The sequence below is a fragment of the Cariama cristata genome, unplaced genomic scaffold, assembly GCF_000690535.1.
Source record: "Cariama cristata isolate BGI_N322 unplaced genomic scaffold, ASM69053v1 scaffold14537, whole genome shotgun sequence".
Taxonomy (NCBI): Eukaryota; Metazoa; Chordata; class Aves; order Cariamiformes; family Cariamidae; genus Cariama; species Cariama cristata.
In genome coordinates, this window is record NW_009626229.1 from 3,190 (window position 1) to 27,983 (window position 24,794).

The following is a 24,794-nucleotide window of genomic DNA, read 5'->3' on the forward strand; positions in this document are numbered from 1 at the left end:
ACTCCTGGAAGGTGCTATCCATTTTGTAAGACCTCTGTCATGCTTCTGAATCCATTTCTGTTTCTGATGGCAAGCTCCACTCTAACACCCTCAGCAGCTGCCGTTTCCCATGCAGACGCTGCAGACTGAAGCCTGCAAGTATGACAGAGAGCCGGTTTCCAGTTCAAAATTCTCTTGACAAACGGGATGCTGCTGTTCAGCAGTGATAAATGCAAGGTACTACCTCAGGCAGGAGGAACTGAGCACACGAATGCAGAAAGATCTGTAGGAAAGGACCTAGGGTTTGTATTGGTTCACCAGCGGAACACGAGTCAGCAACAGCATATTGTCACGAAAGGGGCAAACCTCATCTCAGAGATAGACAGGGCTGTTGTCAGCAAGAGACGTGAAATGATCATTCCCCTTTAGCCAACAAAAGCAAGGCTTCTGGTGGAGACATGTCCACCTTTAACCAGTACATTTCAAGAAAAATTGAGAATGTCAAAGTAGCCTAGCAGGAATGACAAAAGTATATAGAAGAACTGATCCAGAGGAAAGATTTGGGCAGTTGGGATTGTTTACTCTAAAGAGGAGAAGGCTGATGGGAAGCGTGACAGCAGTATGTAAATATGATGTGTGGGAAAATTAAGACAATAACCTGATCTGCTTGCTCATGGGGGACAGGACTAGAATAAAAGGACTTAAAAGTCCACTAGAAAATGCCCTCTAAAGATGAGGAAGGGCTGGTAAGGCTAGTGAAGCTCTGAAACAGACTGGTTGAGGAGATGAGAAACTCCCACGCTGGAGGTATATAAAGCCAGTTAAAAACACTCCTCTGTGAAGAATTCCATACTTTACCCTTTGCTGGTATGGTGAATGGATTGCATGGGTCCCTTCAGGGTCCCTTCCAGCATAATTTTTTGGAGATCCTGTGGCGAGATGGCCGTGTTGTGATTGACACTCAAGTGATGAAACGGATCCTTGCTCGAAGGTGAGTGGAAGAGTTTCTGATGTGACATTTCCTTTTAGACCCGCTGTGAGGTCAGACTGGAGCTTAGTGCTTGGATTCAGTTACTTCCTTTACTGCTTTCTGACTTAGAACCAGAAATGTCCATTTTCTGGGAAGATGCTGATCACCAGTGTCCTTCCCAAGGGCTAAGTTAAATTCAAAGCTCCATTTTCAAATTAGGCTTTCTTTTGGATCTCTGAGTTTATGTTTGAAAAGAAGGAACGTTTCCCTCATCTGGTCATTTTTTTGTGCTTCCAAGATATAATTGTGAAGATGCAAATTGCTGTAAAGTACAGAGCAGACATTATTTCCATGCTAGCTCTTCATCCTTTCTGTTGCAAAGGTCTCTTGTTTCTTTTCCATTGTTTTTGCTGTCTTTCCTTCTTCCCTTCTCTGGGTCGACCTGTTTCTATGTTGGAGACAGCTTTTACCCACCTCCCTTCTGCTGGATTCTCTCGCATCCCACAAAGTATCTACTTTTGTTGGTTGCTTGTCTGCAACCTTTCTGCTTGTTGCTGGACCCCATCTCCTTCATCCATTCCCATTCATTCATTCTTTCCTGGGCTCAACATTTACTACCCTGTTGTGTGCCATCTTTATCTCTATTAGTTACGATATAATCTAATGCTTTAAGATATGAGAGATTCGTTTATTCTGTATGTAATCTAGACCAGACATTGGGAAAAAAATGCAATAAAGTGTTAAGAGTAACCGTAATGTGTAGCAATTTACCATGCCTGGCACAGAATGATTTCATTTAAATAGAATCACAGAAGCACAGAATAGTTGATGCTGGATGGGCCTCTGAAGATTGTCTTGTCCAACCTCCAAATCGCAGCAAACGCTCATGGCTAGCCTTTGTGGTGTCTCCTGCAATACCGGGTTTTGAGAATACAGTTTTGATTACAGTTCGCTCAATGCTACAGAAGAATGTCAGTTATTTTTGATCTAAAAGGATACGTTGGAGCCCTTCTATGTGTTTGCAGCAACTGAGTCTTTTCAGGCAAAACTTTTATTCATCTCTAGAAGCTGAAACCAAATAAAGCAGAACTGTGACAAAAATAAACCATGGCTGCAATAAAGGCTGGATTCATACACATGACATTGTGAACTAGCGGATAGTTCTGCAGAGCTGAATTAATCTCTGCATGTCTAATGTACCTTTCGTTTAGCTGACTTGGGAGCTAGTACAAAGATGATCTGTAAATAAAATTAATAAAACAGGATAATGGCAATGAACTGAGAACAGAAATTCAGGGAAATTTGGTGATGCATAATGAGATAATGCTTTATCTCATTATACATCAGAAAAAATAATGGCAAATTACAGTAGGTAAAAAGAAATCTCTCTCTTCTGTCAACCTGGGATTCAACTGTGAAAGAATTTCTGACAGACTTCAGAAGTTTTAACACAAATGCAATCCTAAAATACTGCTTATAAAGAGCCAGATTTGAAACACCACCATGCACACACTGTGGAATTACACAGGAGATCTTTTTCATATTCATGTGAATATAAACCTGATGTTTGCTTATATATATAGAAAGAACATCTTGTACCTCTACAGCTAACACCTTTTCTACACTAGGGAAATTTGGCACGTCGAAATGACTATTTGGATTCTGTAGCACTTGTATAATGAGTCCCCTCCATAGGCGCTTGCCGGAATGCCCTGGTGACTGCAGCACCTCTTAGGTGGCAGATGTGAGCAGTTCCATGAGACCCAGTTCCAGCTGTACTTGGCTCTTGCTTCAGCTGCGCACAGAAAATAGGGAAAGTCATCGACTCCTTCATTAAATACTTCAGCCTCCACAAAAGAAACATCACGCGGATGCATCTGACACATTACGGCACCAAACTGTCGATTGTTACTGCAGATCAAGAGAAGCCTTCACCATCACCTAAACTTTCCTAATGCATAGTCCACCTGCTGCGTCTCTGATTTATGTTATCATCAAGGGATACAACAAATAAGAGTAGGGATGGAGTCTCTTTAGCAAATGTCCTGGGGGGGCGGAGAAAGTGTGGATTTCTTGCAGGCAGAGATTAGGAAAATAAAAAAATAAGTATATGGATATTGGGCATTTCCAACCAATCTGTTGCCATCTGGGGCCATTGGTTAGAAGACCTCTGGGAATCACCCTGGGTCACCTTGGTCAGTTAGCTAGTCCTGACACCCACAGTTCAATCATACACAAATATCTGAGCCTTGAAAATGTTAGAAAAATTAGGAGCTTTGCTGGCGCGGGGGGTGGTTGATTAATTTTTGGACAATACATCCCTTCAATCACTATATGGCCTAATTTAATTGTGCTATCACAAGGACAACGGAAAGATGTGGTAAAGATTTCAGAGAAACTTTTATTTTAAAAACTGATGGGAGGATAGTGACTAGATGATTAGTTTTAAGCTGTATGAGAAAAAAGAGTGCTTGGCCCCAGCAGACTAGAGGTCTAAGCAACATCCTTTCTAACAACATCAAAAATATCCCCTTGCTATTTTGGAGTGACTAACTCATGTTCATTCATTCTTTTTCCTTCTATTTTCCTTCCTCCTTGAGCCATTTTCTCTACATGCTAGCTTTACCAGGAAGGAAACATATAGCCCACTACAACATTTTACAAAAGAGTGCCCTGTGATAGTTTTACAGTTGAGAGGATTCTGTAGCACTTGTATAATGAGCTCCCTCCATAGGCTTGCGTTAGATGCAAGTAAGCTTGCGTTAGATGCATCAGGTGCAGGCAGGAAATCGGGTTTTAAAAAGTTACTGTGTTCTACAACATTACATTCTGTAGCTGGGAACTTAAAGCATTTTTGACAGCTAGGTCTCCATGGAAATAAGTACACTAAGACAGCAGCTATTTTAAGAACTTAAAGGATGCTGGAAGGTTACTGGTAGGTACTACATATGGGAGAAATCAGTCAATTTTTGGACAATTCATACCATTCACTTCATGTCTTCTACTTGTACTGCCTGTTATTCCCTGGGCAATAACAGAGACTGCAGAAAAAATGTGCCTGGATTGGCAAGAGAGAGTCATGGGCCCAGGGACACAGGAGGAAGCCGCAGCTTGTGTTCAGTTCTGGTTTCATCTGGTTCTGGACACAGGCAGTAGAGAACAAACATAAGCACAAGACTTATTTGTTAAATTCAGTTTTCTAATATTCACATCTGGCAAGCTCCCACAGCTGGCATTATCAACTCTACCATCTCAGGGTACAGCTAGTCTTACTATAAAGAAAAGTATTGCGCACTGTACCGCTACCTTTTTTGCACCAGCTCATCTCTTCCACTCTGTGTCTAAGCTGCTCACCTGAGAATTCTCTCTTTTGCAGAGGCCTCAGAAAGCTCTTTAGAGAGCCTTCTTTTGAACATTTTCCACTTGCAAAAAGTGTGGTGGCATTTGCCATCATTCCTGTTGTAGAGAATGATGGCAAATGCCATCATTTGCCAAAACTCAGACTCTCTTTGGTTAGAGCTACAAGTGATAATTCAAGAACTGGGTAAGTAATGCATTTTTATCATGGGAATAGTAATGTATTTTTTTCTGCTGGAAACTTAGCAGAGAGTTTCTCTTCTCCCCCAGCAATACGCCTTTCTAAAGGAGAGTCCAAATCAAGTACTTGGATGTTATATTACGTCTTGGTAATTCCACTGTTCTCAAATTCTGCTCATCTGCAAATCTGGGCCAAATTTAAGCAGTATTCGCAATTAAGAGAATATTTTTTTGCAAGAAGCTATCCTTGCTTTATATCAAGCTTTTAATTTAGCAAACTTTGGGGAATATACTTTCTTTTCTACAGCTTAGGGAGTCAGTGGATAGTCACTAGCATCACAGAAAAATCTAAGCCTGTCTTATTATTGAGAAGTTAAAACTTTTGGTTTTTTGCTCTCACATTTCCATCTCTGAGCATACATGACATGAAACACCGCAGAATTAGTAGGAACTGATCTAACTCTCCATATTGGACAGAAAGCTCACCTGCTCCAGGAAAGTTTTACTCTGTGGCCATATGAGTTCTTCTGGAATCTGGAATAGAAAAGTGAAATGCTCCCCAAGGCCAGGGAAATACCACATCTATTGAATTATGAGGATTACACAGAGAGGATTCTGTTGAATAAAGCAAGAGGAATGTAGGCTCATGGCCTGTCTTGCTAACTTGTAGGCTAGAGAGCCAGGTGTTTCAGTAATGATGCCTTGAAACCCCAACCTGCATGGCAGAAAAACCTCTCTTATTTAAAAGATTTCTGCCTTACAGATTATCCTCTTCCACGCATTCTCACAAGCCTATGCTTGGCCTCTTCTGCTGCAGTAAATTTACTGTACATTTTCTATACTCATACAATTAGTAACTGTACCTCCTAACAGGTGCTAGAATTTTTAAACCAGCTGTATCCATGAGAGGTCTGTACACTCAGACAAATGCATCTCCAGTTGCAATATCGCAGCGGCATTGTGGCATCTTCCTTGCAGTCCTCAGTGCCTCTGGTGTTTCTTCTGGGCAGGGACTACTGTCACTGAGCAAGCTGGTGTAGCACTAAACTAAAGCTGAATCATGTGGCAGGCAGTTCTGGATTTTTAGTAAAGAATGCTCAGAAAGGTGACTATTTTATTATTTTTAAGTAATCAACATGGAAACAATAGCAATGATTAAGTCACAAACAGGCATAGCCTAATTGTAACCACTGCCTTAATACTTAACAGAAATTACAAGTATGTTAACATTATTCATTCTCAGTCAATGAACAAAAGTTTACAGTAAGGTCAGCATTAATCTATTTAGAATGCTACAAAACCAGCCGGCCAGTGTCCTTCAAAAGCAGAGTGCTTGCTGTAAGACAGGCTGGAATGACTGCTCTCCATCTCTTCAGGCAGCTATACTCCTAGGCTGCCTACGGATTCTGCCTATTCTCCCATTTCTGCATGTAGTTCTGATACTTCCTTTTGTTTGTTGGGGGTACAAAAGCACTACGTGCTAGAAAGAAAAAGAGCTACAGTGCCAAGGGCCAGCCCTCACGCTCTGCGTGAATAATGCATATACGCAGCCTGGGAGCTCACACTAGAGGCAAAGCTGACAGTGTGTGACATTCATCAGTATCTGCTATTCAAACTCTTTTCCCACCCTCCCCTAACTCATTGCTCCATGGATACGACATGCTTTTGGAGCTGTACCGCTTTCAAAATGCTTTCTTTAACATATCATCCCTTAATAGGAATTCTGTAACACAAAATGAAAAATTTTGCTTTTGTAGAAAGAGGGGTTCTTTAAATACACCCCTTTCATCTCCTAATCCTTATACCGTACCTTCCTCTTTTTCAAAACATTTACTAATGCATGCACTTAACCACCTGCCTCTTAATAGAAGTACCAAAGTGACACTGCAACAGGCTAACTTGCATTTGGTATTGTGGTCCTGGCTCCTCTTGTTCCGAGCAACATAGGATAAACTTTTCAGCTAGAACATTTTCATAATCATAGAGAGGGATACACCCTCAGAAATAAAAATCCTCAGTCTTTTTAGAACCAGACCAGAGGACATCGGTGTGAACAAAGCAGTAATCTCCATCTTTCTTCCCATCAGGATTCCTCCTAGGGTGCCATCTGCCATGTCGTTTTCACTGTAGAGACAAGAGAAGACATCAGCTTGTCTATTGTCAATTCTAAAAATTTTGATGGAGAAGGAAAAAAAAAATCCTACAGCTTGCTCAAGTGGGCTCTCTTTTTCTCCCAAACCCATTTACTAAGACCTCCCCTACTCCTTCTCATGCAGCTCATGATGTTCTGGAAAAAAAACAAAACACAAACAAACACAACAAAAAAAACACCAGCCCAGAAAAGTAGATGTGTGATTATTTCTGTAGAGGGTTCAGTAATGTTTTTGGACACCACTGTTCTAAGCTGATAAATGTTTCCCATAGATAACTACTTTTAATCATCTTTTTATTAATTACAGCAAAGCAAATCTATTAGCTGATACTTTAGATTTGTGCTGTCGGGCCAAGTTTGGGCATTCTCAGAAACAATGCAGTATGCATCAAATGAGCAATAACAAAGTAGCTGACTATTTGCATTCCTCTTCCAGCCATCAAGCTTCACCAGTCCAGAAGAAGTGAAAACTTCATGCAAAACATGTCATGGTTCCATGACATGACATCTTCGGCAGCAATATTGCTTTAAGATACTCCCTTGCACGCCCTCCTTTGCAAGCCCTGTAGGTTTGTAGGACAGTGTTCTGAGCTTGGTTAGGAAATACAGAGCGAGGGCACAGCGATTAAGCCAGTACTACTCTAGTAGTGTTCTGCTGTGACACCACAGTCTAATAAAACTTCCACCCTGCCTTATTCCCACAAGTAACACACCGGTGTAGTTGTCCTGCCAACTGGTCCCTCTTCTGTCCGATGCTTCCCGGAGTGCGGCAGCTCTGAACTGTCCCGATAGTCTCGGCCCTTGGAGTTCTGCATGTCCAGCACTGCCCGGCTCTTCGAGGGAAGGGGCGGCTTGTTGTGCTGTCCCTGCATGCTTGGGTTGACTTCAGACCTTGATGGCTTGACTAGTTTTTTGAGCGGTGCTGAGTTTTCTAATGATGTAGTCATCTTCGGTTTGCCCTGAGTCTTTTCACCTGTATTCTTTTCTTCAGATTGGCCAGAGCAGGTGTAGGACCGAAATCGCTGTGTGGGGACCAGGAAAGGTGGTGATGGCTGTTTGCCAGAGGTCTTGCTGCTCTCGGGCTCCTGTGACTTGGTGAGGTGACAGCTCTGATCAGGCAGCAGCGGCTGCTCTTTTCGCAAGGCCTTGGGGTAGTCCTGCTCTTTCTTTGATGCCACCTTGCCCTTAGGGCCCATAGAGCCATACAGTGGGTTCTCAAACATCTCTGGTTTTTGCTGTCCCTCCTCCTGAAGCAAAGGCTCTGCTGTGGTTTTCCCCAGTTCAGGTGGCCTACAGTCATCAAAGCAGTGTAAAAAGGAGACTTGTAAAGAGCAGGCAAGAGGCACTGACTGATTTAAAGAGAAAATGAATAGGAAATGAGCATGATAAAATTAAACTGGCTGTGCAAAGGGGTAACAGGATAACAATTAAACTCAGGGGGAAAGAACAGAATTGTGTATTGTTTTTACTTTGTTTAATCATTATTAACATGACAGCAGAGAGCAGATATGCATGTACTGTATAAACTCCCTGCTGGACTACAGTCTTGTCAGAGTGATACTTGGCTTCTCTTTAAACAGAGATAAGCTACTGAGACAAACTGTGCCAAGTGCTTTGATGGCTCTGCAACACGCACAAATCTGAATTCAAATATTAATAAGAATCTTCAAATCTGGCAGAGAGGATTGAAATGGCTGTCTGGACAGTTAATGTAAGAGCTCACATCACACTGTAGAATTTTACAACTAGGTCAATCTCCTCTTGCTACGAGTGCCACATGGTATTCCTAGGGAAGGAATAAACTCCCCAATGCACCCAAATGCGCAATATATAAGTGATAGCTGTACACTGCAGGGTGAGACAATCCTTGTGTGCTCACAGCTGAGCCCTTTGAATTGAGGCTCAGACTGGAATGTCAGCACAGCTGTACAATGGGACAAGGGAGGATTCGTGGTTTTTGTATGACTCGACCTGATTGGGCAAGGCTTTCATCAGGAGAACTGCCATAATACTTAAAAGATCAGCCACAATACCACTGAACAGAGTGGAATAGGGGTAAGCTGCACATATTCTTTGGGTGTCTTGAAATGAGTTATCTTCCTTGCTTCAAGTTATTTTCTGGAAGTCAGTACATGCAGGAGCAAAGAGCTGAGAGCATGATGAAGCGCTGTCAGGTACATAACAGATGGAGGCAGTGCTTGCAGCTCTGACTTCTGCAAGTTCTGACTTACAGAGTGCCACATCCATTTACCAGTGAGCTGTAGTGCAGACTCAGGAAGCTGCTGTCACTATGAAAAAGATGCTGGAATGAGGGCACTGATTACGTACACGCACTAGGGTGGAGTAGCCTCATCGCTTTACTAAGTTGGGTAGGGACAAGATATTTTCAATTGCTGGATGGAAATTCTGCATCAAGACTTGTGATAGATGCAGCCCGTGGATGCGAACTTCTAGAGCAAGCTGGACATTTGTATAGTAGTGTAAGTAGAAATTCAGTTAAAGTACTTCACATATGACATGTGAAGGAGCTCTCCTTCCCATCCAGTTGAAAGATCTATGCCATACTCTTCCCTTTTCTTCTTTGTTACTACACTCAACTCTGTAGTCTTCTCCTCTTCTCTTGGTAGAGAATGAAACTTATACATGTATTTTTGGGTTTCCTTTCACAAAAGTCTGAGGAACTACTACGCTAGTTTTCTTTGAGTATATGATGTCTGCACTTGTGACCTTCACTTATCTTTTTCTAATTCTTGAGATAAAAGATTGAAAGAACAGGCTGCACCTTGAACTCTCTACAGGTAATGAAACAGTGATTGTGCAGAATGACAGGAGAGAGGGGACGAGCCCCAGTGCAAAACTCAAAGACTCACAGGAACTCTTGACTCCGACTACAAATGCTTCTGTTTACTGGAGGCTGAAGGGATGTTTTTGGAGACAGAGGCGATAAGGAGGGTGACGTGGAGGATGACTGACTCTGACCCATTACAGAGGTAGTCTCTTTGGACTGCTGCTCATAGCTCCAGAGAGAAGGTGGCTGGTCTGGTGAAGGTATCTGCTTAAGCTGGCTGGTTGCAGAGGGTTGTTGAGAGAAAGCAGCCATCCCCAGGTAGTTGGGGTTGCTGATGTCTGTGGGAGTGGAGCTGCTGAAGAGAAGAAATATTATTATGAAGATACATGCACAAATACATTTTTTTTGTCTCACTGCCAGCTACAAAGGAGTTAGTGCCCACTGACTGCTTAGATTCAATACCACCTACTTTTTTTTTTTTTTGTCACTGTTGCTTCAGAATCAGAGAATAAGTGGGAGTCCTGTTAGTGCCTCCCTCCTGTGGGTCACTGGAGAGGAAGCAGCTGGGTCAAGGCCACCTCTCCCAACCCCAAATAGTTCCTCTGTCTGTGGCAGATGCTTCCATTTCCAGGCTGCAGGGAGCACTCAGCTTCTGCAGCCACATATAGGGGCTTTTACAGGTTTCTGGGCCCAGCAGTTCAGCTGGCAGCTGCAGCAGGACGGCTCCAAGCAAGAGGCAAATTGCAGCACTGGGCAGCATTGCGCAGCATAGGAATAAGGTGCTGGAACAACAGGAGAGACATTTGGCCTTTTGAGGTGTATCCATACAGACTAGCAGGCAGAGAGCAGGAAGCTGCCTGCAAAGAACTGCACGTGTGAAACCAGAGTGAAAGGACAGCCTTACCCAGCAGCATCCTATGACTCTTGGAAAGGAAAAGACAGGCAGTTTGTGCATAGCTTCCCATCCCAAGTTGGCAGAGGTAAAGCAGCAAGGTTACCGTAACATATCCTCCTTTCCCGGGTTGTCTGGAGAAGAGGAAGCGCTCCCCCGATAGCGAGCAATGGCTGCTGCCTCTCTGGCCATCAGATGAGTAGATTTTGACTTTCTGTTGGAAATAAAAGGGCCCTTTTTAAGTGGGGTGCAGGGACCCAGTCCGACTAATGCCTTCTCAGCTTTTGAAGCCTTGGGCACAGAGGCATTGACCAGCCCTGACCAGAGAGCCACAAAGGCAGCTTCCCCGTGCTCACCTTGGCTATCAGTACTGCTCCTACAGCAAGTCCAGCTTTGCATTTATTGTGCCAACTAGTGTTCTGTAACTGACTTACCCACTTGCCCTTTACCTGTTAGTCTGATCCCAGTCTTTGCTAGGCTCTAAGTTGCTGATGTTCTTTGGTTTCTGCCCAGCGATTTCATCACGTTCAATCTTGACAAAATCTGAAGGAAAGAAAAGGCATAGAAGAGTGTTTTGACAGCTTCAGGGTCTGATTGCCTAAGTTTTCTGTGTTGCTGCTTGTATTAAGGCATCTCTTTTTGTCTATCAGAATGATAGATGAATGAGTAAACAGTTGTTGCTATTATGTTTTCAACTGCCCACTAATAAATATCATGTTTTGTTGACTGGAAAAACTGTGTATTTTGAAATACAAAGGTCATGATCCCCCAAACAGTCACATACAGGTCATTTTACCATCGAGAATAATACTAAATGTCACAAGGCTGCTTTCATACTCTGAATGAGAACAACAGGTAGCAAGGTAAAAATAAGCAAGGTTTGTGATCTTTTAGCTAAGGAACTGCTCCTCGAGACCCTCACATGCTCTTTGCAGATGTGCCCCAAGGTGACTGGAGCAGGAGGAGCTTTGGTACCTTGTCATATAGCCACTGCAAGTGGAAATAAGGTGTCACCACTCAATAAAATCAGTATTAGTGACAGACAGGGGGCTCTCTCAGTCTGCAGAATTTACTTGAATGATGAAAAAGAAAAACCCAAATCGAATTGCTGTGTCTTTCTGAAAGAGTACAGGTGTAGTCCCGAGAACTAACAATACTCACATCTCTCTGCAGTCAGCATCAAAAGCCCTTGCCTTTTGGGAATTAAAGCACTGCAAGGATCATTTTCAATTCATTGACAGTTATCAGAAATCTTTTGAGATAGATATTCTCTAGGGCAAGCATTGCAGAGATGATCTCATTCCTTACCATACAGTTTCTCCCTCTGTTTTCCTTGTGATGTTTGTAACTTGATTTCACCTTGGAAGACCCCTGTTTTCTCACCATGATGTGTCAGCACAGTATGGATAGGAACTAAAGATTCTGTTGCTTCTATTCGCAGGGCAATGCAGCCTTCCCCTAGATAGACAACAAGGAGACAACGAGCCTGAGACTGAGAAATAAAACATTGAAATCTCTTTCTCGCGTCAGTCATCTACTATCACTGCACCAACAGGGCTGAGATTACTGGAGAGAATCTGCTTTGGATCACAGTAAGGAGTGTAATATCTCTTGAGAAATCAGGGGCATTCATTTCACTTCTTCACATATGTGTGAAGGATTTGGGCATTGGAGACACCCACAGGTGACTACAGGGTTCTGAGCTTCCATTACTGGTAAGGAGAACATGAGCCTGTGACTGCCATTTCAGTTAATGGGATTTCAGCAAAGAGCCTTCGGTGGACAAAGACTGCGGTCTCTGGCTGGTTAGTATTTGGAAGCAAGCAGCACTGACAATGACTTTTCTCTAGCCAGGAGAAATGCATCAAGTAAGTGCAAGTGAAACAGGATTGGTACATTCTGAATAAATCCATTTAAACAGACTGACTCCTGATTCAATTCCTGTAAAGTACTTTCTTTGTAAGCCACTGCTCTTTTAGGGCTGGTAAAGCTCACACAGATTGTTGCTTCTAGTTCATATTCCTCTAATCATCCTTACCTCACAAAATACTACCCACAATGTATTTTTGTATGTATTGAGTTCTAAATCAGAAGTCAGAGCATCATAGATGTTCAGTCTATAAGAGTTACTTCTGTTCTCTCCCACTCTTTCAGCGGTTTGGAAAAATCTAAGTAGATATTGACTCATCCAGAACTTTAGAGCTAAGTACTTACCATAAGATTCATCACTGTCTGATGACTTAATGCTGATCAGGATGTGTTGATCCAGTAGGTATTCTGGGTCTGAAATAATTGGAGTCAGCTGCAAAGACAAGTTAATGTGGGTCAATACAATAGGTGTTCTACACAAAGACAGTTCTCCCTGAGCCTCAGTCCTAAATGAGCAAAACTCAGCTGGACAAACCCATGAAGGTATCATGTCACCCCCAGGATCAGCCTCTGCTGATGTTTGGAGATCTGTGGTAGAAGGCTACACACTTTTAGAGTCCCCCCTGACACTCGCTCCCAGCACAGCAGATGGAATGCTACAAATCAAACACTCACTGTCTGAGCTGCAGTTTTCTCCTGCAGCGTAGGACTGAAAATTGCTCTGGGAGGAAGTGACCTGGACTCTGATTACAGTCCGTTCCCAAAAATCTGTTTGGCTGTTATTGCAATCACTTATTGTAAAGTCTCTCCCCAATCTCTCAGTGTAAGGCACTCTACAGCAGTTCTTGTTTTGGGCCATTCAGAAGGTACTGACATGCATATTTGCTCCAAATCCAGGAGCTCTGATGGTTCTTCCAGCTCCCACCATGCCAGGAAACAGAGAATAGCTCTGATCTCAAGGATAGGAGCTGTTTCTGACACTGGTGCACGGAACACTACTTCTGGCCATTGATGGTCCTTTTAACAGAGGTGAAAAATAGTCAACTTTTCTAAAAAGAAAATCAAGAAAAAACTTTGTCTGACAGGGCAAAGAAACTCCAGGCTATCTTTAAGGTGTCTTGTCTTCCATCTAAAACTAGAAAAAATGGGCCTTCTTAACAGACTTGTCAGCATAGTTATGTTCTCTAAAACGGTGGGAAAAAAGTCACGCTCCTGAGTGACATAATCACGCCAGCAAAATTCCTGATACAGAAGAAAGTATACTGGCAAGAAAGTCCTTTCCTGCTTATGATGTATTCCGTTTAGCTTAAGTCTATCCCACATTCTTACAGTCTCTTTTGAGTGTAAACAAGGCCACAACCATGTTCCTGGAAATAATGTTTATACAAGTAAAAGACTTAATGTTGCTTATGGGATGCAAGTGGAAGGCTTCTCTTCCATATGGATATGGAAAGATAGTTCTAGTTTACCTTTGGAAGAGCATCAACGAACTTTACCACAAGCTCCCCTTCATTCCCAACCTCATTTTCTCCTTCCTGGCTCTTTACAAAACCTGCAAAGTGATGAGAAAGGAGTTCACCAGAAGAGAGACAGCAAGAACTTGGCTACAAATCCTTTTGAGATGCTAGATCTCCGAAAGGCCTACAATTATTTTCCCACTTGGACACAAGTTTTAAAAGTATTAAGAAGCTTGAAGTCTGAGCTTTGGGTGAATGTTTACGCAGTAAATTTACAAGTGATTTTACTGGAGCATTGTTAAATGGTTTTATTTTACAGTTAAACTTGGCACTGAAAAGCTCAGAGCATACATGGACTGGAGGATAAGAACATGACAGCTCTTCCTACGCCACTCAAGATAGCACACTTTTGAAATTCTAATTTAAGATTCGTAATACACTGTTTCCATAGAAATTTATGCAAATTTTGATACAGCCAAAAAATAATCTTTTATGGAACTGTCTTTGACACAGCGCTCTGACATGCGATAATGTGATGAAGCATACACCAAAGGCATGCTGTCCCACTTACAGGAGCAGTCCTGTGATGGGGAATCGCTTAAAAAAAACACACAGCAAGGGCACGTAGGCTCGCATTACATAAACAGCTGAGACTCAGCCCTGCAGCACTGGGACAGGGAGTAAAATCTGCAGCACTGGTGGGTACGCAGTCCCATTTACAGAATCAAATCAGTATCTTACCTTTCACTTTAAGTTGATCCTCTGACTTATTCTTTTTTAAACCAGGGTAATTAAATTACTTTTACTAGCATAATGCAGGTGCTTTATTTTGAAAGTACCTGATCATTTGTAGAAGGCACAATAGAAGTTCAATCAATCAAGTGTTTGCTAAGTAGAGATTTTCTGTGTGATAAGCAAGAACAACATGTGTTTCTCTTCAAGAAAGAGACGATCAGATTGCCAAACAAGATGGAACAGTGGAAGGCTACATGTCTAAGCGTGGATTACAGCTGAATGGCTGTGGGTTTTGGATTGTGTGCTGATAGTATAGGATGACTTGTAAACTACAACAAATCTCTAGGATATCTCTTCTTTGCACTGGGACAAGTGATCTACACAGCTGTTTATTTAGGTCAAAGCAGGAGGAAGGGGAACTAATCCAAACAAGCAGGAAACGTTGACAGAAAGAATAAAGATGGGCAGAACCATACCTTCTAAGCAGCTAGAGTGAAACTCAATGTAGAACTTGGTCTGGGACTTGGTCTTCAGAGTAGCGTAGCAGTGCAGGAACGCTATCTCTCCCTGGGAATCCGTGTACTTGGAGTCTAGGAAAGAGGAGGGGAAGGTAATGGCATTTTCAGTAGGAGATAAAGAGAGGGCATTTTTGAGTGGAGTCTTTAAGAATCAGCTTTTTCTTTCAACATATACAAAACACTGCATTTTATATCCAAAGTGAAGACAGCACACTTGCACCCAGCCTGACTAACCATTCTTTGAAACAAACTGTGAGGTGACTCCCACTTCGAAGGTGGCAAAGACAGGACTGTGGTCGCTTGTCGTGATGTCAGTGGTGCAGCCTGCCAACGAGAAAGGGAGGATAGTTACTGTCCTGCGTTTCTGCCCTGCTCCTGTGAGATCGCTGCAATAGAAATATTATTTGAGAATTTTCCAGAAAACGTAACTGTCGCTGTGGTAACTGTCTCTAGTCAAAGGTGTTCCTACATAATCTCATCTTAGCATATAGGAACGTAACTCTTTTTTCAAAATACATAAAGATTTGGTTAATGGATACAACTTTACCATATCATTTTGCAAGCAACTATGTTAGATTCCCCTAGCACAAAAACCGTTTGCAGGATTCCTGGTTGCCTCTGCAACATGCACAGCTAATTAAAGCTCTAAGATGGCAGGAATGTTCACACAATACACCGGTGCTGCTTCAGTGCTACAGAGCAACTCATGGCCCAAGATTAACAGTGAGTGAGCATGGTCTTGACTTGACCTAAGTGCACACTGAGTTCCAGCAAGCCCCATCCACTGAACAGAACAGCGTATAAAATATGCGAGACTCTCTAGAGGTACTTATTTGACCACACACCTCCTCATCATAGGATCTGTGATCAGATCAGTCCTACCCAAGAGACTTCTACAGCCCTCTTCTCAATCCCATGCATAGGAAACCACCACCATTATACTCAGATGCTTGGTCCTACATATAGCCAATGAAATTTCAGGAACTAGTATCTGAGTCTGTTTAAACAGGTCTTGTGGGCTTCCTCTCTTCCCTGCACTGCGCTTTTGTGACACCTCTCAGCAAGAAAAGGAACATGCTCTTGGTACCACACAGTCCTTCTGGAATATGATTTGATAGAAGAGAGGTGTTTGCAGCTCCAGCCTCTGCGGACTGGACTGCGCACACAGGGTCTGCCCTGCTGGCACCATCAAGTAAGGAGCTCCTGGTGGTAACTGCACAGGAAAAGTGGTTGTTGTTGCCAAGACATGACTGGTGTCAAGTGATCCTACAGCGTGGCCTAAAGCTGGACAGCTGCAGCTGTCTGAGTGGTATTCTGCATATTAAAGGATAACAGAATTAATTCCCAACCTTGTAAGGTTACAGGCAGAGAGATTTGGCTCCACGCTGCCTGGTTTAACATCAGGTCCCTCTATGCTGAGTGCCTGGCAGTGCAGGGAGATCCTACAGACTCTGCTCTGAATCATTTCCGTTTCAGACTGATTGTTTTGCTATCTACAATCTGTTATCTACCCACCATAGGACTGACACACAACGTGCACCATGGGGTATGATTTCCAGAGCACTCGATCGCACCAGGATGGCAAATTGTACTTCATCTGCAAACCAAAGGAGAAGTGACGTCAAGAAGAAGAGAAAGGACCAGTTCACAAAAGAACAGGACATTCACGTGCCTGAGCACCATATATCGGTGTCAAATCTTTTTGTTTGTACTGACTCCTTTCAAAACACTACAAGGGCAGAAAATGTAGAGATTGGTTTAGGTCACTTTCTTCTGTAGGAGTTACTTCCCCTGCTCTGCCATATACTTCTGAAGGGAAATCAGTTTTCACCTACCCCTGTAGCTTTTTGCTTGGTGTAAGCATACTTCTCCCTGGTACCTCTTTCAAAACGGTAGGTTGGAGCAAAAGTAATCTCTTCTTCCTCTAAAACAGAGAGATAGCTCTGTTACAGTTCGGCCCACTGAGAACCCTCAGGTGGGCAAGACAGTCGCTGCTCTGTACACCCTGCCCCACATCAAGTCTGGCAGAGAAAGTTCCTGGAAATGGGAGAGGAACCTGCCAAGAAACTCAGAATCTTACCGAACTGCAGGAACACCTTTTGGTCCTTTCTCTCTATGAGAAGCTGGTCGAAAGCCAGCAGCTCCGGATACTGCTGCTGCCTGATCTTCTGGATAATATTCTCTGCTTCCTGCCAACAGGGAAACAGCAGAGCTGCAGATGATGCAAAACCTTCTTATAAATATTCCCTTTGCTGGTGAGCCGGCAAGTGCTTCTGAACTGTTTCACAGAGCTGTACCCCCTGCCACTTCCCCACCTTTCCCTTCACTGAAAGGCCCCAGTCTTTGCTGCACGACTGAACATTTGTCTATCAAAATAGGCATCAAAATGCCCACACATCCCCTACACAAGCATATACGCACACACACAACCAGATGCACATCAACACCAGGCTTGCTGTTGTCTCCCGGCTACTGAAACCTATCCAGTCTTTCCTATGGCTTGCCTGTTTCTGAAGGCCTGATCTGAGCCACTAAAAGCTAACCAAATAGAGCAGAAAGGCAGTCTCTGGATCAAGCTGTTCAGGGACAGATGCTCACTCACAGTGGGAGGGAGAGTTGGGAAGTTGGGAGAAGCGATGCTGCCTGGAGCAGCAAAGTGTGCCAGACCAAAGTGGGCCAGACGGCATGCCTGGGTCCCTTAATCCTTGGAGAGGGCAAAGGAGATTTCCTTACTCTCCCTCAACTGGTGTCACACTCGTGCCCTGCAGAACCCTTCTGCCTCCCCTCTTTCTGCCACTCTTTCTGCCATGTTGCCCTAGATTAGAAAAAGATAGCACTTCTGTAGCAACACAGTATTTTGTCTCTCCAGGGATTCACGCAGAGTCCCTAACCGTTGGGGGCTGTTCCACACGGTAGTTCAAGTCTCCCAGCCAGAAAAGATGAGTAAAGCGATGAGTGATGTTAAACGGACTCAGTTTCTTATCTCCCAGTGTCAGGAAGCGCAGGATGTTCGTGTAGTTCTGGTTGCGTCTGTCAAGACAAGAAACATCTGCCTGACATACTAAATTGCCATGCAATTTCTAAATGCCTGCGCTGGCAGAGACTGCCGCTTTACCAAGCAGGAACTCATCTGGCTCAACACCTAGAGAAGAGCAGATCAGAAGCCGCCCCTGCCTCGCGCTGCACCTTAGCAGAGAGGCCCAGGTAAACATGCTCAGTGTCTCCCGGTGAGCCAAACGACTTCATGCAACCGGTAACGCAAAGCAGCTCTCATGCTGGCAGTTGGTATTGTGTGTGGTCTGGGGAGCTTGCTGTAAGGAGGGGGCAGTGGCATTTACAGCAGCTCCGGGCTGCTCTACTTTGGGTGTCAGACTGTTTCCACCTGAATTGAAAGGCTGGAAAGCTGTCCTAAAGCCACTTTTGTTGCCTCCTGGGGCTATGCTTTTCTGAGCTGCATGTCCCAGAAACCCAGCATTCAATTGTTGCTTTCAGATTTCAGCAGCAAACACATAACTAGATTTTGGCAGCTATTCCAGGCCTTGGGGAACCCTTCCATAGAAGTTAACTCCATCAGTGGCAAAGACCCTGTGCAGAAATCCCACACCATCTGTTTTCTGGGTCTTGGACTGGGAAAGATGGCAAAGCCAACCTCTTCATTTCAAGTCCTCTTTGCTTTCGAAACCACTTCTTCCAACTGCTCCAGCTCCTCCCAGCGTGGGCACAGGTCTCCCACCAATGTCGGGATCTTTGCCTTCCAGTCCTGTGCCGCACAAAACCTGCCTAGACCATGGAAACTCATTTCACAGCTGGGTATAGAGAATTAGCCACCGTGGAGATATTTCTGTGCTACACGCCTCCCTCTTGGTATTCCTGACAGCATGCTCTGCCTAGCAGGATCTTTCTCAGCTGTGCCCCAGGGCGCACCACAGCTCCCGTGCTCGCAGCAATGCCTACAGTGAGGAGGCAGACAGTTCCCTCCAGCACATTATTCTGGGATGGGAAAAGCCTTCCTGCATCTCTCCAAAACACTGTAGGTCAGGTAACTGTTTTCCTCATGTACTGGGCTTGCATGACAGGTCACGCAAGTGTTGTGTGAGACATTTGACACTTCGCTCTGAAATCATTTTGCTGTCCATTTCACCTGCACCCCTGTGGTACGGCCATATAGCAGAAGTCCCTCATTTAAACGCTGACACGGCGAGCAGTGTCTTTATCACAGGTTGCCTGCCCAGGAGACATTTAACAACTTTTTATGGTCAGGAAAACATGCTTGTGACTATCTGGTGGGCCCTCCTTCCAAACACGGCCCAGAGAATTTCACCCTGGGTCAACATCCATTTTTGAGAGGGGAGGATGTATCTTACCTGTGTTTCTTTTCACTTCCTGAAGTCAAATGGCTGTTAACAAACCCAAAGGAGGTTCCATTAAACATGAATGACACCCCCACAGCTCCTTTATTACCTGGAAAAAGATAAGCCAAAAATGTCAAGAAATCAATCCACCTCCAGGCTGAGTCTAGCAAAGATAAAAAAGCACCTCGCACATCTTAAGTGAAGTGGAGGATGGAGAAGAGAAATAAGTTGACTTAATCAGCACAGGAAGAATTAGTACATACAGCACAGATTGTGGTAACAAATTTTCTAAAGATGCTAAAAAAAATTAGTTGAAGGGAAAGAAGTGCAATTTCCCTGTGAAACCCAAGAAAGAGCAATCCAATAGCCAGTCAATTGTGTTTGCTGGGAATATAAATATATATGTATGTGCTAAGTATACGCACAAATAGATTTCCTCTCTTACAGGGTAAGATATTACCAGTGCTAGTGGGATATAACTTTAGTACCACTCATGTCACATAAATGTAGTCAAAGGAGTCTTGTGGAGAAAGAGCTGTTCCATTTCAAGGACAGTATTGGCACAGACTGAACAGATGTCAGTGCTTTAGACAAGACCGTGTCTGTTCCTCACCCAGTGTGTTTGCAATGCCTGTCTTCACGTTGTCTGTGCAGATGTGGCTGATGCGGTTCTCATGTTCTGGCTTGGCCAGTACAACAATCCTGATGTTCCAGAGAGTATGGATTGCTATCTGCAGGGATGGGAAGGTTAGAGGTTATATTTCTGCACATACGTGCGGAGCTGCGCTGTACCTGCAGCCTTCCTGACTCCTTCTATAGTACTTCTCCTACACAAATTTTCTTCCTGTGCTCAGGATATGTTTTCAGTCATTTTAATCAAAGGTGGGAGGAAGGACCTAGGTATTTTCTAGTGCTATTTTCTAGTTAATCATTGGATTGCTTTTCTTGCACAAAATACAGTTTCCCAATCACCACAAGAGTCATAAGTCCTGCTCTCCTGTGGCCTTCTAGATAGGCTTAGACTTGTTTCTTGACATCACTGAAACTCAGGAACCTCCAAATCTGGTCTTAATAAGGTTCAGTTTCTTTTACGATTGTGCCTGTGCGCTGTTACGTCCTATTTTGAAAGTGCAATAACCGACGGTGAGATCTAGGCTACAGCTGGCTCAGAAAGTTTTACAGTCTCCTCCTTTATGAAGGTCAAAATATCACCACCACTAGAGTCAGGTGCTCAGCATCTGCCCCTTGCTCCCAGGCTGGCAGGCAGAGGAGCTTCATGGCAGGGTCCCTGCTTTGGCAGAGCCGGGGAGTCACTGTCCATAGCAATATGCCCATCTAGCCAGCTCCAAGGGCTGACCTCATGGAGCCCACAGACAGAATCATTCACTCTCCCTCATCCAAATGCAATTACAATAAAGGGAGGGAAGGGGAGGAGGTGTAGGCAAAATGCCATTTATTCCTCTGTCTCTTTTATTTGCACAACATGTGCTCTCCTCATATGCCGGAGGTATGTGCAATAGCTGGAATAAGCCCTCACCACTTTGAAGCTGATACTGGTGATTTCCTGCAGGGATTGCCTCAGGGTCTCCAGCCATTCTTTCTCCCCTTGAGGATCCTCCTGGGTGCCAATCACATAGATGTCATGGGGAATGTAGTCAGCACTGTCATCACGGGTCTTCCCCTGCCCCTTGGAGAGAAACCAGGAGGTGATCTTCTTTGGGGGAGGTGCAGCACCTTTTATTGACAAATCAAACACCAAAGTAAGTCAGAGTATGTTCTGTCAAACCCAGAAGACAGACAACCCACAGGAACAGAAATAATAGGCTTCACATTCACTCTGCCCCATATCAGTTTCGTATCAGCCAGGGCACGCTATTCTAAGATGACAAAGATGTTAACCCCAACTGACTCACTGATGAAGGAGTGACTCTGCTTTGAGCATCTTCCTCTGTTTCATTAGCTTACCAAGGCCAAGGCTAGCCAAGTGTAAAGGTAGGGGGAGCCGTACTCCTGGCCTGCCGCTGCCTTTACCTTACCCCTTAAGCATAACTGAGCACAGACAGCTCAGTTTCCAGGAGTCCGAATGAGGCTTTTCTCCCAAAATGTGAAAAATAACTTAAATTCCACCATCCTCAATGACACCCTGTCCCCTTCTCTAAATATCACAAATACTCAGCTGTCTTGCCAGGCTGGACATGAACAGTTCCTAGTCAGGTTCAGAAGCAGCTGATGTGCAGTTATTGGAACTGCTGCTCCTGCCCTTTCTGCAAGGTGGAGTATAGTGTACACCACTGCACCAGCGTTGTGCCAGCCACAGTTCCCTGTCATTGGAGGAATCCTTCAGTACTCATCAGGGCCAACTTTATGGTCCTTTGACTGGAACCACGAAAAGTGTCAAATCACATGCAAGAATAAGCCTATAAGCTCTTCCCCTATCCCAGTGTAAGACAATTCTGGTGTACAGATCTGCTACAGAACAAACGCAGTGTCTGGAGCTCATCATGGCAGGTGAGCATACATTTTGACAAGTGTCTGAAGGACGCCCATGTCAGAAGGGAGCCCCTACCCATATTCCAGGTCCCAATGAAGATGGTGATCATATCAGGCTCTGGTTGCTCCGAGTGTTTATTCTTCATCTGCTGCAGAAGTTGGCAGAAGCCTTCTCTCTTCTAGACAGGGAGGGGCAGAGACAATTAATGAGATGCTTAACTCCTCCAACATGACCTCTTGAAAAACTAGCTGAACCAGGAAATTCCTAGCACACTTGAAGGGTAGATTAGCTCTCCACTATCCTGAAACCTTTAAAGAGGCTGTCTTTCCTGTGGCACTTTCTTAGGCACTTAGCTTGTGCATTACTTTAACAAGTGCTAGGCTGGTCAGAAGAAAGCCTAGACTTCCCTCTTGTTTGTCTATATGAACCGTTTTGCAGCTACCCTGTCACAACTCCTTGCCTCTTCTCACTGCTTGCTGACGCTCTGTTCTCCTGCCTCAGTGACAGCACCTAGGTATGGCTGCCCCCCTCCAGTATCTCCCTTTACACAGTACACTTGTTCATTTTCTGGATGTTCCCAGAACAAAAGAGAAATTTCATTTTTGCAAAGCCAACCACTGTCCTTCAGCAGTTCCTGTTTCTGCCAAGGAACGCCCCTGGTACCACTCCCACCCAGGTACCTGCTCCAGGCTGGCAGGAAGGAAACATTGTGTATGTTACCTTGGAATCAGAAAAAACATATTCCTTCCGTTGCGTTTTTTCTTTTTCTGTTTCCAGCACAATCACCAGTTTGTTAGGGACCTTCTGGGACTTGATAAGCTGCAAGACTAAACGGAGACTGGGTGTCATGAGCTGCAGTCACTGAAACTAGAATCCCACCAAAATTAACAGGACCCGGCTCGCAGGCTCAGGACTTATAAGCTCTTTCATGTCTGAGGCTCACTTTACCCCGCATAACTACATTTTAATGTTGCTTAATCCTGTTCCCTATAGAATAGATTTGGACCCTGAAGTGAAGAGGACCCCCAAAACTCATTCTGCCTGGAGCTCTTGTCCATACCAAGCCCTGCAGTCTGAAGTGAAGCCTTGGCTTCCTGCAGGCAATCTCTCTCTATCCTGAGCCAGCCTACATATATTCCTTCCCCATTGGTGAAAGAGGATGTAAAACCTCATTTTGTGGTAAAGGTGATTCCTCCCCCTCTAAAACAGCAGCTAAGTAATTATGAACACCAGGTGGAGAAAGCCATACATGAAAGCTAATCTTTTCAATCACTGCCAGCCAGAGGTTGATTTTCTAGCAGGAGAGAGCCCAAGGGCATCATTTACTCTTTGATAAATCCTACCCTGTTTGGCTCAATCTCAGTGAGCTGCCTGTCCAGGAACACAACAGAAAAAAAGGGAAGTTGTTTGAATTGGACTTTCACAGACCAAACTGGCATTGCTCATCAGTAGAGGTATTGATTCACATACAAAAAAAAACCAACAAAAAAAATCAAGGGGAAATTCACTGAAAAATGTTACTGAAACTGAGTATCTGGCTTTTTACCATCAAAAATCATCACACAAGTCAGTATGTTCCTGCAGAATGGGTTTTTTTTGAGTGACATTGTTTTTCAGTAGAAAATGGGTCTATTGCAACCAGCTCCATGAGGAATCTTCTATCAAAACTTGGTCCCTTGCAGTCCTCCTACCACTGTCTTCATTTAGACCAGGAGGCCAGGTCCAAAACAACCTGTGAAAGTTGGCTACCGGAGTATTGACTCCCTGCTCTCTGCAGGCTGCTTTGGGGATAGGCAGTCTAGACTGACTCGAGTCTTGCACAACACCCAGGACCCAGCAGCAATATCTGCAGTCTGGGACAAACCTTGCCTTCAATGGGGTCAAAGGGAACCCCTCCCCATCATCCAAGGGACCGACAGTCTAGTCCAGCATTTGTGACCTTAAGCATCTTACTTTTCTTGTGGGTATAAAACTTGTCTTCTGGACCATCCTTAGCTCTCTTGATAATCAGTTTTCCCATTTCCACATCAACCTTGAGATGTATTTTTGAGAAAATTCCTAGGGAGTCAGCTTTCACCTATTGGAAAACAGAGTTTTTTCATAAGTGATCTTCTACACTTCAGTCACGTGTATTACAAATGCAATGCTTGCCTGAATTCATGGACACACATCGCCATTATGCCAATCTCACTAGACATTTCTTAAGCATTTGCGTGGTGCTAAACAGCATCCAGGAATAGCAGCAGCTATGTGGCAGCACAGCAAAGTTCCCAGGAACTGAGATACCAACATAAATCTACGTTACTGTCCTTCCGCATTGTTATCAGCATTGTTAAAGAAGTACGTTTACCTCGAAAGTGACGGGGGGAATAAGGGAGCGCCGGTGTGTTGAATCAGGACCTTCAATCAACAGTGTTTTCACCTGTAAAAGAATTTATGTGTAGCAAATTGGATTTGGTGATTCTGCACTACATTGAGAGTAATGAAGTCAGAGCAAAGAAATCTTACTGTAGCAGAGAATTGCATTGATGATGAACAAGAAGCAGAACTAGAGGCAAAAGATGACAAGAAGATAACATAAAATAGCTTTAAAACTCTACCTTTTCTTCAATGGAAGACAGCAAAGAAATCAGCTGATTGAGTTTCAGTACAATATTGACTGGAGTAGCTTCACCGAGCATCTGATAACCGCAACATAGAAACAAAGAGAGAGAGATGCATAATTACCAAACCCACAGAGCATGGCCTGGAAGCGCAACAGTCTCACCCCAGGAACCCGTCGCACACAGAGCAAGGAGCAGCACTTGTGCCTCTGCCCCTCTAATCTGTACCGGGCAGCACAAGAGCACAGAGCTTGGCTGAACATGCAGAAGTATGGGAGGGTGGAAGGACAAATTTGCAAACCTTGTCCATAGGTTAGAGGCACCTGGGCATGCAAGGGATTCAGCTTGCTGCTGGGGGACAGGTTTGCATGACCAGGTCCAGGGCTCAAAATACAGAGGTCCTGGACTTTTGGGTTTCTGAGCTACTGACAGGGAGAGGAACGTCATGGGA

General features: G+C 44.1%; 1 protein-coding gene across 1 annotated transcript in view; it reads right to left on the reverse strand.

Annotated features, from left to right (window-relative positions):
- Positions 1 to 7,330: 7,330 nt before the first annotated feature.
- INPP5D (inositol polyphosphate-5-phosphatase, 145kDa) overlaps positions 7,331 to 24,794 on the reverse strand; it is a 54,490-nt gene continuing 37,026 nt past the window's right edge. The window contains exons 7-27 of the mRNA XM_009703946.1: positions 24,341 to 24,421; positions 24,091 to 24,162; positions 23,694 to 23,817; positions 22,461 to 22,567; positions 21,816 to 21,918; positions 20,787 to 20,983; positions 19,863 to 19,980; positions 19,262 to 19,358; positions 17,789 to 17,927; positions 16,978 to 17,086; positions 16,733 to 16,821; positions 16,413 to 16,494; positions 15,132 to 15,221; positions 14,856 to 14,969; positions 13,657 to 13,739; positions 12,533 to 12,620; positions 11,627 to 11,776; positions 10,768 to 10,861; positions 10,425 to 10,532; positions 9,509 to 9,781; positions 7,331 to 7,928 (exon numbers count right to left, since the gene is read on the reverse strand). Coding sequence (XP_009702248.1) covers positions 7,331 to 7,928; positions 9,509 to 9,781; positions 10,425 to 10,532; positions 10,768 to 10,861; positions 11,627 to 11,776; positions 12,533 to 12,620; positions 13,657 to 13,739; positions 14,856 to 14,969; positions 15,132 to 15,221; positions 16,413 to 16,494; positions 16,733 to 16,821; positions 16,978 to 17,086; positions 17,789 to 17,927; positions 19,262 to 19,358; positions 19,863 to 19,980; positions 20,787 to 20,983; positions 21,816 to 21,918; positions 22,461 to 22,567; positions 23,694 to 23,817; positions 24,091 to 24,162; positions 24,341 to 24,421 — 2,916 coding nt within the window. The remainder of the gene's footprint in view (positions 7,929 to 9,508; positions 9,782 to 10,424; positions 10,533 to 10,767; positions 10,862 to 11,626; positions 11,777 to 12,532; positions 12,621 to 13,656; positions 13,740 to 14,855; positions 14,970 to 15,131; positions 15,222 to 16,412; positions 16,495 to 16,732; positions 16,822 to 16,977; positions 17,087 to 17,788; positions 17,928 to 19,261; positions 19,359 to 19,862; positions 19,981 to 20,786; positions 20,984 to 21,815; positions 21,919 to 22,460; positions 22,568 to 23,693; positions 23,818 to 24,090; positions 24,163 to 24,340; positions 24,422 to 24,794) is intronic.